Source organism: Lycium barbarum, chromosome 6 (assembly GCF_019175385.1).
Source record: "Lycium barbarum isolate Lr01 chromosome 6, ASM1917538v2, whole genome shotgun sequence".
NCBI classification, from domain to species: Eukaryota; Viridiplantae; Streptophyta; class Magnoliopsida; order Solanales; family Solanaceae; genus Lycium; species Lycium barbarum.
In genome coordinates this window covers 81,385,046-81,402,135 of record NC_083342.1, presented here as the reverse complement: position 1 = coordinate 81,402,135, position 17,090 = coordinate 81,385,046, and the positions used below count along the sequence as shown (strand labels likewise).

Genomic DNA, 17,090 nt, shown 5'->3' with positions numbered 1-17,090 from the left:
CTAGTCTACCATCGTTCACCAAAGCCACTAAAGTAAAAAAAAGGCTAACCAAAGGTGTACACTAACAGGTAGGAATCACAAATAAAGCATTGCCAGCAAGGATAAGCAAGGATATACAGTTAAATGGGCTAAAGGGCAAGTATAACTGAAGGGGAGAATCTAGAGGTAGGAATCAGTATTGCATGAATCCAATTCTACAGCACAAGCAAAGGCAAATTAACAATAAGGCACAAGCAATCAAATTCTACCGCTACAACTAAAAGGAGACCGAAAAGATAGAACCCGGATGTTAGGCGCTGTTGTTGCTCGTTGACATAATAAATAATAATTATTAAATTGACATATTACTAACTTAATTAAGAGCATGTTTGGCCTAGCGGCTAAACATTGCTTAATATGAGAAGTGCTTTTTTTAAAAGTGCTTTTCAAAAAAGTACTTTTGGTGTGAAGCAGTTTGGTGTTTGGCTAATTCATTTGAAAAGTGTTTTTGACCTCTTTTAATAAGCAAGTTTTGTTTGGCTAATCTTCTTTAAAAAGTGCTTTTGAGTGTCAAATTACGAAAAAGGACAAGTATCAATGAACGTTTACTATCAAGATTAGTTTACACAGAGAAACTATTTTGAAAAGATTTGACTTTTATTTAATTAAAATTTAAAAGTACATATTAAAATTTTCAATTAATATAATACATAGATAAATAAGAAAATATTAAATATTGATATAATATCAACAACAACAACAACAACAACAACAACAACAACAACAACCCAGTGAAATCCCACAACGTGGGGTCTGGGGAGGGTAGAGTGTACGCAGACCTTACTCCTACCAAGGTAGGACGGCTGTTTCCGAAAGACCCTCAGATTGATATAATATCAACATGATGATTTAATATACTAGAAAACTACAACCAAAATAAAATTCAAAATTATTCCACTAATTAAAATTCAACACAAAGAATTATTAATTAGAATTTAATAGATTACTGAGGGATATACTTGGTAAATATGTATTTATAGTAGGGATATGTTTTCTTGAAAAAAAAATAATAATTTTCTGATTCTGTTTTTTTTTTAGAAGCAGAAATTTTCTACTTCTACTTCTACTTAAAAGCAGTTTTAGTAAATGGCCAAACACCTCAAATATCCAAAAAAATAACCTTTTCTAATCACTTTTTCTAATAAAAAAAAAAGTGCTTTTGGCTTCAAAACTGCTAGGCCAAACAGGCTCTAAGATTAATGGATGAATGTTAGTTTTAAGGTAATCATTACATGATCAAAGAGCCAATCGAGCTGAATTGAGCCAACTCAACTGAGCCCGAGCTTTGATTGAGCTTTTGCCGAGCTAAGCTGATCTAAATACAAGCGAGCCTAGACGAGCTCTGAGCCGGCTTGGCTTAGTGCCGGCTCAGAGCCCAGGCCTACTCGCAAGGGTAATGATGCTTAGATTTTTGAGATTTGAAATAAAATTCATGCCGCTAAGCAAGGTGAGTTGACTATCGTTGATTATTATTTCGAGTTAAGTGGGTTATGGGAGTCTAAGTTGCTGGGACTCGGGTGCGGGTATTCGATACGGGTACGGATCCGAGTGTCGGATTTGGCAAAATCTAAATTTTAAAATTCGGGGTGCGTATGTAGGTATGGATACGGGTGCCGGGATTCGGCTAAGAAAATTCAAAATTATAAAAAATAGATCACAACTTCATTCTTCCTTAAAAAGAGAGAAATAAAGCCATTCAAGGCCTTCCAGCAACTCTCCATCTATATCGCTGCTACTGTTTACCATCCGAACCCAGAAACACGACCTTTAATTCTTGGCTTCTCTGAAACACGAAGCAGCAAAAATGAGACAAAAGTACTATAATATTGAAGGCATGCCATTTCCCTTATATAATATTGAAGGCATGCCATTTCCCTTATCTTAAATCCGTTTTATCTTTAATTTTGAGAAATCAAAATCTCAAATTTCCCCCAAATTTGTCGATGGACTCCAGTCAAAGTATCCGAAGTTGGTTGACCGTATCTCGGACGTATTCTTCTCTCGCACCAGTATCAAGACGGGAACGACACCAAAAACGAAGAGTCCACGCAACTTAGATGGGAGTAAATAGATTATTATCAGGATCTCCAAGAGAGGTGTACCCATGATGCAGTTCTCTTGCAACAATTGGTTGAACAGGAAATGGTCTATGATTTTCTTGCCGGTTTGAACTTAGTGTATGATCAGATCAGGACAGAAAGGATCATCACGAACTACAAAATAAGAATAAGCTATATATAGAGTCACAACCATGATTGTAGGTGTCAGAAAGTCTGCTATCTTTTTCCTTACTCAAGCACTCACAGGAAAGTATTACTCAAGCTCAGGCCTAAATATGCTAGTATCAAACAAGTTAAAGGTCTTTCTTCTCCCTCTTTTAGGACTCCTAAAAAAAAAAAAATTAATCCTAAAAAAAAAATTACCCGATTCAAAATCCCCCATCAGGAAAGAACCGAGGCCATAAGAAAACCCAAGGGGTGGATGATCTATACCGCTAATGAAGGACAAAAAGGCTATAAAAGAAAGAAAAAAGTAAAATCTTTTTGAATTTTTTCTTGGTTTTCTGATTTTTTTTAATATATAAGGCTAAGAAATTAAAAAAAAAAAGTCTTATGGCATAATCATCCTTGACCTCAAAAATCGAAAGTACCCACCCTCCACTTAAAAATATGCGTTGTCCTCAATGCATGTATAGCAGAGAAAAAATTAAAACAAGGGTGAGAAATACTCCCAGAGACCCTCTAGGGCCTAGCAAGCAGCATAATCCTCAACATTAAGGGTCGTCTACACTTAATTCCAACCATGCTCCTCAACTTTCAACTTCGGGTACTCAGACTAACCCTAATCTGCAAAACAAAAACAAAACAAAATGTGACACTATAAAAATAAAAATCGAAAACTATTACACATTGGGTTGCCTCCCGATAAGCGCCTTAGTTACCGTTGCGGCACGACGTGAATCAACTTTTTTCTCCACCTCGAACTTATGAATTGTACCCCCAATTTTGCATCAAATTTTCTATCATGCTTCTGGGGTGGTGGTGTAAAAATAAAGGAACCAAACAATAGGTGTCACATTTGGCACTTATTGGCCCTTAAGTGGGGAATGTCGTTTTGTCTTTTTGGTGTGGCAAATTTCAGGATGTAAGGCTCATGTTCCTCATCTATACACTTCTCATCAGCGTGGAAGACTCGATTTCCATGTCACCAACCAAACATAATGTAGAAAAATGTTTAGAATGAGGACCAACACGTCCTAACTATAAAACTGCATTATTTTTGACATCTTCACTTTTGTACACTTCCTCAACATTGGCATCATCAACAAAGATCTGATCAAATGGTTGGAATTCCTCTATCTGCTCCACATGCTGGCCACTATCAAAGATAATATGTAGTTGGGCATCAAATCCCTCAACCTTTTTATTCATTTGAGCTTCCAGGTCATGGATATCTGAGCCAAATTGGTCTATCTCTTGTCCGAGCTTTGTTCTTTCTTCCATGAAGTGTGTCATGTCACTTGTAATTTCACCAAGATAATCCCCCCATATCTCTAATCGTTGAGATCGAATCAATAGCCAAGTATCACTCCCAATATCCATTTTGTGAAAATCACTCGAGAGACTAGAACAACACTTAGGACACTCTTTCCACTGACCACCACACCAGTTACAAAAGTTCCAATCATAGAATTTAGAAGGGTCACACATCACATCCCGTATGATCCAAATTTTAGACAATTTTCCCATAAGTGGGGTCCTCCACAAAGTGCACAAAAATCATTAAAACATGAATACCCAACATTCGATAAATTTTCGTTCCAAGATGCCATGTCAAGAAGAATAACAGAATATTTAAAAAAAAAAACTTGAATAGACAAAAAGAAAAGTCTAATCTAGATAAACAATTAATTTCTAAGTCCCCGGCAACGGCACCAAAAACTTGTTGCTCCCAAACGCACACGCAAGTATACACGGTCGTACAAGTAATATAAAATTTTAAAGTCCAGATATCGTACCCACAGGGACTTATGATTAACTATTTACTAAATTAAACTAATGCTAATTATCTAAACAAGAAATAAAATCCAAATTATATTTGTAAAGTAACTAAAAATAAAAGATACAAATAATAAACTTCAACCAAGAAAGAACGAATTTTTATTTATCGGAGAAGAGATAGATCTAGGGTTATGACCACTAACAATCCAGTTGTGTCTTCCAATTGCTATACCCATTTTATTTCGTGGGTTACTAGTTGATGGGTTAATTATAACTTTATGATATTCTCTCGAACTACTCACAAGCCTGTAGATGTTACTATAACGCCTATATCTCTATGGTCGCCAGAAGTAACAAAAAAACATTTATTTCTCCGTAACCAACCAAGTAAGGTTAAAGGGTATATCTCTATCCTTAGTAGCGAAATGATAATATCGAACGAACTCTATTTGTTCTTATTACGTACGTGAATTCCCTCTCTTAAGTCCAATTCACGCACCACAGATAGTGTCTAACTATTGATCAAGTAATTAAACAATTAAGCACAAGAATAAATAAGTAACCCAGAGATGGAAATTCAATAGATATAAACAATAATCAAACGTCAACTTTCATGTTTGAGCCAAAACTCCAAAATTAAAGAGTTTAGCTCCACATAGACATGGAGGAAAACAACAAATCATCCGAATAAAAACGTAAAAACGATTATTACAAAGAAGAGAAGGTAAAACCCTGTAACTGCGGCCTCCACGGCAGCTCCAAGCTCTCTCTAGGTCCAAAATTGTGTAAAAATCGTGTAGGATCTGTATTTATAGGGTACCAAAAGGTCTGGGCTTTTAAAAACCAAATCCAACTCGGACCGGGAAACAATAGCGGGCTCGTGGGTGCAGCACGGAACCAACAGAGAATCAGAGAACAGTTCTGCATGCGTCAGTGGTGCGATGCATAAATAGGCACGTCACTGAAGCCTGCATTTTCTTTTGAACTTCTTTGCTGCCACATAGATAAATGTTGTCTCCTTTCAATTCTTTCTTTCACGTTGCTGGCAGGTCTTACTTCATTCTTTTACACTCTGCATTATACATATATTTCTTCTTATTCTTTATGAAAGATCATTAAGTACCACAAATTGTTTCTGGTGCTTTTCACGTCATTTGTCCAATTTTTGCTCCGAACTCTCAAATCTTCGCCACTTTATTCCTACAAAGTAAAAATATAATATTAACACAAACCACTATAATTCGTACTCAAAAGTACGATTAAAAGTACAAGAATGTGAGGCAACAATGCCTAATTATATGCATATTTTGACTGAACATCAGAGAGCGTGTAAGTCCATCAAGGGATCTTGCTAGTAGTGCGTGTAGGTCCACATCATCATTCAATGACACGACCCTATCTAGCTTGTGTCACCACAATGCGAGATCACAGTGCAGTCAACAGAAGCAGCTGCACGCCATTGTCCAGTTAGCTGTGACGCGAATGATCTGCAAACTCAAGTTGTTCTACCGCCTTGGGTTTGAGGGGGTATATCAATATATAAGATAAATAATAGAAAGACTGGATGCAATAAATTGACCGCCGTCAAAGTCAAGGTCAGCAACTAATAGTACATTAGTCAAATTGTGCAATAATGCCCTCTTATCATTATTAACAGTCAAGTAGTTTAATAAATGCACCGCATACGGTCCTTTAATAGGCTCACACATATTTCCATATTTTGTACATTATTTGACATCTATAGGCAGGTGTCTCTTGTAAATCATTTGTGTCAAGTTTCATACCAGGATTAGTATCACGGTAGGGAGAAGACATTTAGCTCTCTAAATCTCTTCCCCTTACTATTTTTTACACTTCTATAGGAGTTGCCTAGTACTTATAGGATCCATTTTAACCTTTCTAGATATCTGTATGTTAGTTGAAAATTTAGAAAACCTTTACTGTTAGAAAATTCACAAATTATTCAATTTTGGAGTAAATTGTGTTTGAATAGCGCAATGGTAGTGTGGGCTCATATGATGACCCCAGCTAGCTTTATATTGAAGTGTAGTAGTGGTAGTAGTTGCTGTTGTTCTATTCTTATTGATTTGTTACGTTACTGCAGAAATCGACTAGCGTTTGGATTGCAGACAACACATAATACTTTGGGGAATCTGCAACTTGTTTCACAATATTTGACTGTTTTGGGGAATCTTGGACTAGCCCTCCGCGACACTGGACAAGCTAGGGAGATCTTGAGGTCCTCTCTCACATTAGCGAAGAAGCTTAATGATATTCCAACTCAGATCTGGGTACTATCGAATTTGACAGGTTTCACACTCTCGATCATTTATTTCATGTGACCTACTTCTTCTGTTGGATAAGTGCCGTCACCTGTGCATATCTAATGCTTTGTTCTGGTTTAGTTATCCTTTTGAATGGCCAAAGCAACAGAGTTCATTGTATCCTTAATATGCTTCATATATATGTGTCTTCTTGTCTATTTTGTATGTGTATTTGTCCTGTGAAGATTAGATTTCTAAGCCTCGAGTTTTCCTCTACATGCAACTTATTGTTTTCACCCTGTTTATTTAGCCTTTCTTTTTTCCTCTCTAGCTAGAAGAGATATGCATGTCGAGATTTTTTTATTCCTTTCCTTTTCCTTTTCCGGTGTACACAACCTCCTTTTTTTCTTCGTGTAGTCAAGGGTAGGGATGCAAACGGGGCAGGACAAGCCTTAACCAACCCTTCCTTACCCCTTATAGCATTTTTCAATAATTTTTCCCTGCCATGCCCTGCCTTGCCTCGTTTGTGTTTTCTTTCATTTTTTTTCTTTTTATTTTGCACCTTGCAGTATTTAGTTTTTTTGAATTTTTATTTGACTTTGTGTAGACAATCTTACTAATATGTTCCCGTTTTCATATTTGATTCATGCTTGTTGATATTTGTGTTCATTTTGGATCCTTCACTTAACTAGTGAAAAGAAAATGCACTAGAAATTGTATACTGATTGGTTTGAAGTTAAATTTTCGGTATTTCAAGTGAAATAATTCAAAACCATTAAATAATTTTCAGTTATCTCATGTAATTAATCATGATTTGCTTTTGCTATGAGTATTGTTTTTGTTGTTTCTAACTTCGATACAGACCTGCTTCTCCTTATGTTTACTGGTCATTCATGATTTTTGTACGAAGTTGTTGGATCCTAATTTAAGGTTCACTTGCACTATTTATTGAAAGTGTTTTTACATTTGGAATTGACATGTCAACATGCGTCCAAAAGAAATATGATAGGCAATCCTTTTATTTTTGCTAATTGTAAAAAATATTACCAGGGGAAAAATTAAATGAACCAAGCATATTCAGTTCTAATCTTCCTGGAGGAGAAAAAGAAAAAGAGGAAGACTCCCTGATGATAATAAAATATCTTTTTAAATGTTTTGAAGGATTCAAAAGAACAAAGAATAGCAAGACGAGCAGAAAATATTAGAGGGGAAAGAATGGAGAAGAAAGAGATACAACTCCTAACTTCAATCTCCATCCTCTCAAAAGCATCACTGTCTAACACGTCTAATTAAAATTTATTTGTCTGAAGCTTATGAAATATTAATACACACACCATTTAAAATTTTAACTCGGGTCTGCCCTACCCTGTCCCATGCAAAGTTTTGTTTGTCGTTCACCTATCCTGTGCGATTAATCCCTCGCTCTACCTCATTGCCGTTCCAAATCAAGCACTCTTGCTATTTTTTCCCCTTAAAAGTTTGAGTCAAGCACCAGATATGTTAAAAACTCGTTCTCTATGTTGCTCGGATTCTCCAAAAATGGTGCTGCATCCGTGTCGGATTCTCCGAAATGCACTACTTTTGGAGAACTCCACACGCACCCGTCGACATTTCTGAAGAGTCCGAGCAACATAGAATTTGTCCTTTATCCATTCTATTGATGGTAGAGTATTTGTGCATGCATCATGCCTCTTGTTTTTTCTTGTTCAGGGTTTCCCCTGTAAATGAAACCTCAAGGTGACTGAAAAATATTCTATTTTGTTTTCATAAAGGTGATTGAAAAATTATTAATCAAAGGGTATTTAGATTCTCGCTTGATAAAATCTAGGGTTGGGGGAAACAATAGTCAAACAGATCTTATGCTTACTAGGAGACGTGATAGAACCACATGAATGAACTGTAAGGATATACCAGGAGAGCGATGACCGCCCAACAGAGGTTGGGGGTCTTATATTTAAAGCGTAAGAATAGACGACCTACAAACAACTGAGAAATTAGATGGTGGGCATTAAAGGGCGCTAATAGTTAATGTTTCAGAAAAACTATGGGAGGATGGAACTTAGAGGGGCACGGACATCCTGTGGAAGAAAATGTCAAGTTGCATTAACAGTATCAAGTGAAGTGTCAGTTGTGTCTAAAGGTTTAGGACCTCGACCACGAGAATCCTGCTGTTGGAATGAGGATGTGCAAAGAGTAATCAAAGCTAGAGGAGAATGTCATAGAAACTAAGCAAAAGCAGTAGATGGATTAGGTTTTGAAGAATATAAGAGAAGTCAGAGAGAAGCGAAGACGGCTATTAATAAAACTTGAGGGAAAGCCCTAGGTAGCCTGTATCAAAACGAAGGACACGAGAAAAGGTAAATAAATGTTTAAGCTAGCACGATTGAGAGTGATGGTGAGGCTATTGTGATCAAGTGTTTAACTCGAACCACAAGTATAGACTTTTGGATATGTATGTGCATGATAGAAGCACTCAAAGAATAAGGTTGATAGAAGTAAAGGATAGAGTGAAAAATATGAGTACAAAGCCTATGTTACAAATGGTATCCCTATAGAGGTTTGGAAGTGTCTTGGAGTTAGGATGGCTTTCCAAGCTATCTAATGCTATACTAACAAATGGTAGGATGCCAATGAGGGGAGAAAGAATACCCCGATTTCAAATTATAAAAGCAAAGGTGATAGTTAAAGTTATGCATACTAATGTAGCATTAAACTTATGAGTTATACGATGAAACTCTTGTGGATGAGTGATAATATGTAGACTTGGGAACTAGAACTATGTTGCTCGGAGTCTTCAATAATGTCGACGGGTGTGTGTTGGATCCTCCAAAAGTAGAGTATCTTTTGTGAATCCGACACGGGTGTGGCATCATTTTTGGATAGTTCGAGCAACATGGCTTGAGAACACTACAGGAGTGACGATAAATAGTTTGAATTTATGCTCGGTAAATCTATTCTTGATAAGATCTATACGTGGTGTTGATCAGCTTTGAGAAATCATATGATAAGAGTACTATGAAAGGTCCTTTGGTGGCTGTTGAAGAAGAAAAGAATTTATATTCAATATATAAATGTCACAAAGGACATGTATGAGGATAGTTAATAGCGTGAGAACGTAGCAGGAGATGAAAAGGAGTTTTCCGTAACTGTGGGTTTACCTAAGGATCAGCGTCGAGCCCGTACTTGTTTACACATATTTTGCATGAGCTAACCAACTATACAAGATGAGGTCACATGGATGATACTCTGCTAATTGATAAAACTAGCGAAGGTGTCAACTGAAAGCTTGAACTGTGGAGAAGAACTCTAGAGAGTACGTTTTTTAGGATAAGTAGAAATAACACTGAATATATCACATACAAGTTTAGTCACATTAGAAAGTGAAGTTAATGTGAGAAATAGACGGGATTGAGGTGCCTAAATGCAAACAATTGAAATATCTGGACTCGTTATTTCAGGAGAACGGAGTGATAGAGGAAGATGTTACACAGAGAATCAAATCGAATAGTTGAAGCGGAGAAGGGTGTTATGTGATAGAAGGATGTCTATCAAACTGAGAGGTAAGTTCTATAGAACTGTTACAAGTCCAGAAATTTTGTGTGAGAGTAAATGTTGAGCTACTAAAGACCAACACATTTTCTAGATGAGTGTTGTAGAGATATGTTAAGTAGGATGTATTGTCATACAATGTTAAAAATGACCACTTTCTCTAGAAGGTGCAAGTAGTACACATCACAGATAAAATGAGAGAAGGTTGCTTGAGATGGTATGACCATATCCTGCCGCGACCTCTAGATGTACCGGTTCGTAGGGGTGAGATCAATGTGGATGAAAGTGTTAGAAAGGAACTAGATAAACGTAAAATTTCATAGAAGGGAGTTGTTTCAAAATAGTCTCGAAAGACTGCAATCACTTGGAAACCTAGCAAACTTAGAGAAAGGCAGGACATAATGGGAAGTAAAAGTTATATGTAGGCTACCAATTAGTTAGGAAAAGCTTTGGTCATGTTAATACGCTTATTTTAGTTCCTATTCTTGCTAGGGGCTTTTTAGTCTTGTTATATGTTTATATGCCAGTAGAAATAATAGGACTTCTAGTACTTTTGTTTTTATTTTTTTCTTGTGTATATTATTGGTCTAAGATGACTTTAACTAGAGAAACGTGATCAATGAGGATTCATATGGCCGACCCCAACTTGTTTAGAACTTAGTGTTGTTGAAGGAAATTGATACAAAAAATTGAAGAAACAGAAGGCACTTCACATATAAATACTTCCATATTGAACGAGTTTAGGTATCCCGTGTTTGTTATTCCATTCCCCACCCATTGGATTTCAAGATTTCCTACTCAGCATCGGAACTACATTAATATCCATCAATAGTAAATTGTCCTTTGACTTGGGTACAATTTTCAACACCCAGGTTGAAATCGTTGATTATTGCCAGATGAGATAAACATATTTTTCTTCATTTTTTATTGGAATAGAAAAAGGAAAAGCTGTACTAGGAAAATCGAAAGTAAACCCATATGGGTTTGTTGTATTATAGTAAGAGTCCTTTTCAATGAATTGAATATTATTCTGGGGTTGCCAATAAAGGATGGATAACTCCTGAGGTCATTCCAAGTCAAAGAAATTGTGCAAGTCTTGTCATTTCTGCAAAGTATATTGCAAGAAAAAAGTGGAGGACGATGTCGTTAAGACGTGGCTACAGAGAGTGCAGTTTGCTAGTACAAGCTTCTTCTTGCAAGACCTGATTTGGACAAATTTATCTTATATCCCTTCTCTTGGTGCCTTTACCTAATTTTAGTTGGTCAATTTACATTTTTCTTGTGCAGCTCTGTACCAGCAACTAGGTGAGAAAGGGAGCGAAATGGAGAATCTTGATTACCAAACAAAGAAAGTAGAGGATCTACAAAAAAGAATTTCTGATGCATGTTCGTCCAGTCACCATGTTGAACTGGTAAAAGCTTTCATCTTTTTTACCTTATTTGAGTAAATAGGTTTGTGAATGTGACAGGCTGACAGCATAAAGTATTACACATTTACTTGTCTGACATGACTCAGATTGCCAAAGTAAAAATCAAAGCCCATCAGTTGAGCGGGATTGACATTAAACGAGCAATCTCTGGTCCTTCTATGAGAGTTGATCTGGACATTCCTGAATCCATTGGGCTGTCAGCAACTTCTTCTATGACGTCGTCATCAAGGCTTATGGATTTTGATATGGGGAGACTGAGAAGGAGAAAAGCTTAGCTTTACGACTTGTAAATTAGTCTTATTTCAAGTGATAACTAAAGGAAGAGGTGAGAGTGTGCTTCCTTTCTTTCCTGCTCTTTCAGGGATGTGTGCAGTGATACACTGAAACATCTGGCCTTAGGAAATGCCCAATTGTGATAGTTTACCGTTCTTTATTGTACAGTTGTATTGTAATTATTCTCTGTAGCTTCTTCCCAGAAAAAAAGAAGGGAAGATAAACTAATGACTAGAATTGCCAAATAACATGTGCTATTTATACAGTTAATAGTTAACTAATTGTCTGGTTTCTTCTCACCCTCTAAAATCTTGATTGCAATGGAACCTATCTCACTCAACCTGTGAAGCCATTAGATGAGCCTTGGCATATCGAAACACAGGTGTTTGGCCAGTCTTCGTGCATTTTGCACAATTTCAATATTAGAACAATGGCTTATGAGTGGAAGTGCTATGTTTTAAACAAATTTGGAAGAAAAGAAGACAGAAGGATTTACATATTTGAATGTTACACTATCATGTTAGCTCACTAAATACTTTTGTTTAAAACGGAAGGAAATATTAAAACTTAGATGGATAATCCGGTCCGAATAATTTCTCCTAAAATTCATTGCTGAATAGTAAACTTTTCCAGAAAAAAAGTCCTTACTTTTGAAAGCGCATTGGTAAAATGAAACTATGGAGGTAAAGGGTAAATCTGGTGTTAGTTTTGAGAAGTTTTAAAAACCCGAGTTTGCCAGATAGCATCAAATGACATCTCTTTCTACTTTTCCTTGCCTATAAACGATAGTTATAAACAAGAAGGAAGATAAAATGTGAAGGCGAGGGAGGCAACTTTTATGCTCTCATCTCATTGTTTGGTTTGCATGAAAGGAGCGAAAACAAAAACTAAATAGAACGGGTAAATAATTGAGTTCACTACAATCAAAATAACAATAAAAGCAAACACCGAACAAGATAGTGAAAAGGAAAGAAGAACAAAAAACAAGTTGGTGCCGATTGCACTAATTCTCAATCATTTTGCTTCATTTGGAACATTTCATTCAAACAGTCAATCACATTTCTAACACAAAAAGTTATTTATGCTTTTTTATTGATGTACAAATACTTACATTAAAAAATTTCACACCGGTATCATACGTAATGGGTGTATAAATGTGGCTAAGTCTTTATTGTAACTAGTTGATATCGTTGATATGAATACAACAACATCCCAAGAAATCTCACAATGTGGGGGTCTGGGGAGGATAAAGTGTACGCAGACCTTATCTCAAACTTGGAAGGTAAGAGGCTGTTTTCGAAAGGCCCTCGGCTCAAGAGAAAGCATGGCAAAAAAGTCAGATAAGGACAAGCTTATCCCTAAGTGGGGTCTGAGAATGAGGTGTATGCAGACTTTATCCCTACCGTGGTTAGGGTAGAGAGGTTGCTTCCGTAAGACCCTCGGCTCGAGAAAAGCGTTTTCAAAACAAGTTTGGAAAATGCAAGAGTAAAAAGCTTATGATGAAAAAACCGAAGAAGAGAAAAGTACTGACAACAAAATAGTAGAGATAACCAAAATTAAATGGAACAACAACAGTAATAAAAATGAGGAGTACGATGATACTAGCACAATAGTAGAGAGACTGATAAGGGGAAGGGGAAGCAAATTAAGTGCTCTAAGCTAGCACCAAGCTCTCTTATAGAAAAGAGAGAAACACTCAACTACCTACTAACATTCTGCCAAAGTCCTTGACCTCCATGCTCTCCTATCTAGTGTCCTGTCCATGGTGAGCTAAAGATGTGCCATGTCTTGTCTAATCACCTCTCCCTAATTCTTCCTTGGTATACCTCTACCTCTCTTTAAATCTATCACTGCCAATCTCTCGCAACCTCCTCACTGGGCATATGTGCTCTTCGTCTTCACATGTTTGAACTATCTCAACCTCGCTTCACGCATCTTATCCACTACAGAGGACACTTCCACCTTGTCTCGAATATCCTCATTTCTAATCTTATTTCTTGTAGTATGCATACACATCCATTAAAGCATCCTCATTTCTGCTACTCTCATCTTCTGGAAATATGAGTTTTTTGACTGGCCAACACTTTTCCCCATAAAACATAGTTGGCCTAACAATCACTATATAAAACTTTATGTCTCGATGGCACTTTCGAAAAACATGCATGGTTGACATAACAACCACGCTATAGAACTTACCTTTAAGTCTCAGTGGCACTTTCTTATCACATAGGACAGCGGACGCGAGCCTGCATTTCATCCACTTGTGTGCCATCAATCATCGTCGATCTTCTCATTTCCTTGGATTATGGATCCAAAGTACTTGAAACTACCTCTCTTGAGAATAACCCACACATCAATCCTCACTTCCTCATCTTCCTCATGTGAGGCCTCGCTAAACTTGCATTCCACGTATACCCTATTTTAGTCCTACTCATCATGAAACCTTTAGACTCTAGATTCTGTCTCCAAACCTTTAGTTTATCATCAAATCTGCCACATATCTCATCAATCAATACATATCATCTGCAAATAACACACAACATGGTACTTCTCCTTCACTTCCTTTATTTTGCGTGGTCTGAACTCTACTCCATGCTCTTCGAACATATTTGGTCGTCATAGAATCACAATTACTTTCCTTCTCATTTATCTACGTCTCTTCTTCAACATATATCTTTTCTTTGTCGTTTCGTGACATTTTAAAACGTCTAATGCTATTTCATACAATTTGACTGAGGTTGATCACTCATATTCTAAATTTATATGTACTGCTTGTTACATTATCAAGAAATTTAGTACTATCAATAAAATAATTTTAAATTACATTGTTTCTATCACTAAGATACTACATGAGTCATATTATATTTTAAGGAGTCTCTGGTTTACCACATTAAAACAAAAACTACAACATAAAATTTGCATAAGTAATACAATGTGTGGTCGGTCATTCAAGAAATTATGATCGTCTTGTAACTTAATACAATGTTCAGTTGCCCTTACTAAATTCTATATGCCTAATGCTTGCATAAGTTATGATAAAATTTCTCTAATATTTTGTGCCGTATAGAACGTGGAATAAGTGTATTAGCAATACGATATGGCCAAGAATAACTAAAGACAAACAAATATTCAAAGCAAGCGATTTGCACATAACAATCAATACGTTATATTAAACCGCATATCAATTCGTAATTTGCTCACCATAAACAATTTATACATTATAATTTATGCATAAATGTTAGATTTATAATCGCAAGTATACGCTATCTGAACCAGAATTTGGGGATTATTCTTGATTTGCTTGAAAATTTGATGAGTGGAGGTTGTGGGAATATTCCAGAAGTTTGGGGAGGTTTTCAGGGGTGGTTTGTGAAAGAAATAAGGGGGTAACCCCTTTATAGAACGTCTCAGGATCGGGTTGCACCGACCTAAAAATTGCTTAGCGCGTTCGCGCTGAGTTGGCCCTTAGTCCTCTGCGTGTTCGCGCCACTCCCTAGCGCGTTCGCGGAGATCATTTTTCTGGCCTGCCAGCCCGAATTGTAACACCCATATCTCTTTACTCCGTTACTGTATCGATGAGCGATTTGTTGCGTTGGAAACTAGACTTCATGAAATTTACTTTAGGTTTTTGCTTTCCTCAAACTCCTCGTATACTAAAAGATATCCTCTCCTCGAGTAGGGTCAAAATTACCCCTCATACTTTCTCCAAAGTCCAACAAGCTTGGTTTTCCTTAATTCACTTGCTCTCCAATCTTCCCATAGCTTATTGTATGAACTAAACCTTCATGACCATAGGATAAACACATGCAACCATATATACTCCATTGAGGGAAACTCCAAGGTCTATACTTGAAACGACCAACACTTACAAATTTCAACGTACAGAACTACGGGGTGTAACATTTACCTCAAAAGTTTGGATCTTTCTTGGGATTTTAGATGCGATTAAGTTATGTAAGGTTAAATCTCTATATGTATATTGTTCTTCCATGCTTCCAATGTTTCTCAATAGAAGGATTATTCCCTAAATGATGAAAAGTCTTTATGTTCTTATGTCTTCAACTATGAAACGTTGCATTCACTCACATTATTACATTCCGCATGTCATGATTTCTCTACATATCTATGTATGCTCATAAATTCAATTTCATGAGTTTCTAATAAGAAAGATGAACTATAATTGTTCCCCCAATGGCGATCTCTTAATGATCTTATGTTATACGAACTTATAATATGATTCACAAGATGAAGCATATGAAACTATGGGCACATAAGCCACTTTACCTCCAAATGTCATGAACTCCTTATGAAAATCCATGGATTCTCATTATTGTCTATTCCACGAATCTTATATTTCAATGTCAACAATATGAAGGTTTCTCGGCTTATGATACTTCTTCAAAAAGGGTATAGTATGATGAATCAATGTGTCACGCATTTATGTTATGATCTTCATGATAATGAATTATGATGATTCTATGACTTATGAACTCATGACATGATTCACGAAACTACATAGATTTGAAGAGACGTAAATGTGTCGATTGATAAGCATGTCTAAATTAAAGAATGCCTATTATATATGATGACCTTATGATTCACATACTCATGACATGAATTATGGAGTGATGAACACTTATACTTGGATTTGAGTCCATATGTTATATACTTATACTAGGCCTAAGGCCACATGTTATATATGCATATACTTTTATTAGGCCCGAAGCCACATGTTATCTACTTATATTGGGCCATAGACCACATGTTACGTACCCTTATAAACTGGGCGATTCACCCATGTTAACAGAAGTACCTTATGCTTATTATATTCATGTTAGTCATGTCTATGTTTCAGTTACCCTGTCATGTCATGTTGTACGTTATTGATTTGGGCTGCCCATTCCCTCATGCACCCCTTACTTTTATTTTATTCAGTAGGTTTTACATACGAGTGTTATTCCACATTATTCACATCCCTTTTGTCGAGGCGCTGCATTTCACGATGCAAGTATAGATATTCAGGACCACACGACTCTATGCTTGGTTCCGCACGTATCAGCTTTTGGTGAGCCCCACTTGACATACGGGGTGTTTATGGATGACGAATTTTGTTAAATCTAAATAAACAAGAAATTTGAATTATATTAAATTCAAGATATATTAGTCTAAATAAATATTGTTGGTTAATATAGTTGAATTGACTATTTAAATCCTATAAACTGGGAGTTAATTAAAGTCCAATTTCATTGGGCTAATCCATAAATGATGAGCCTGTTTTGCTAAGCCCAAGTTGTCATCTTATCCTAAAGGATTGTTTTGGTGTCACGTGTCAAATGACGTGGCACGCCAAGTTAAACAAAGGAGCCAATAGGATCATGCCATATGTCAAAATGATGCAGCATGCCTAGTGTACAAGTGACATGTTTCGGCCAATCAAATGTGGCCATGTCACTTCATTCTGATTGGTCGGAGAGGGTTTGTCCTTATCACAACTCTTCCATCCTAAAACTATAAAGAGGGGTCTCATAATTCAG

General features: G+C 36.5%; 1 protein-coding gene across 3 annotated transcripts in view; it reads left to right on the top strand.

Annotated features, from left to right (window-relative positions):
- The window catches only part of LOC132644358 (sister chromatid cohesion protein SCC4), a 58,388-nt gene extending 46,533 nt beyond the window's left edge, over positions 1–11,855 (top strand). For all 3 annotated transcript variants that reach the window (XM_060360952.1, XM_060360951.1, XM_060360953.1), the window contains exons 11-13: positions 6,145–6,350; positions 11,141–11,265; positions 11,370–11,855. In XM_060360952.1, coding sequence (XP_060216935.1) covers positions 6,145–6,350; positions 11,141–11,265; positions 11,370–11,558 — 520 coding nt within the window. In that variant the 3' untranslated portion in view covers positions 11,559–11,855. The remainder of the gene's footprint in view (positions 1–6,144; positions 6,351–11,140; positions 11,266–11,369) is intronic.
- Positions 11,856–17,090: the final 5,235 nt, after the last annotated feature.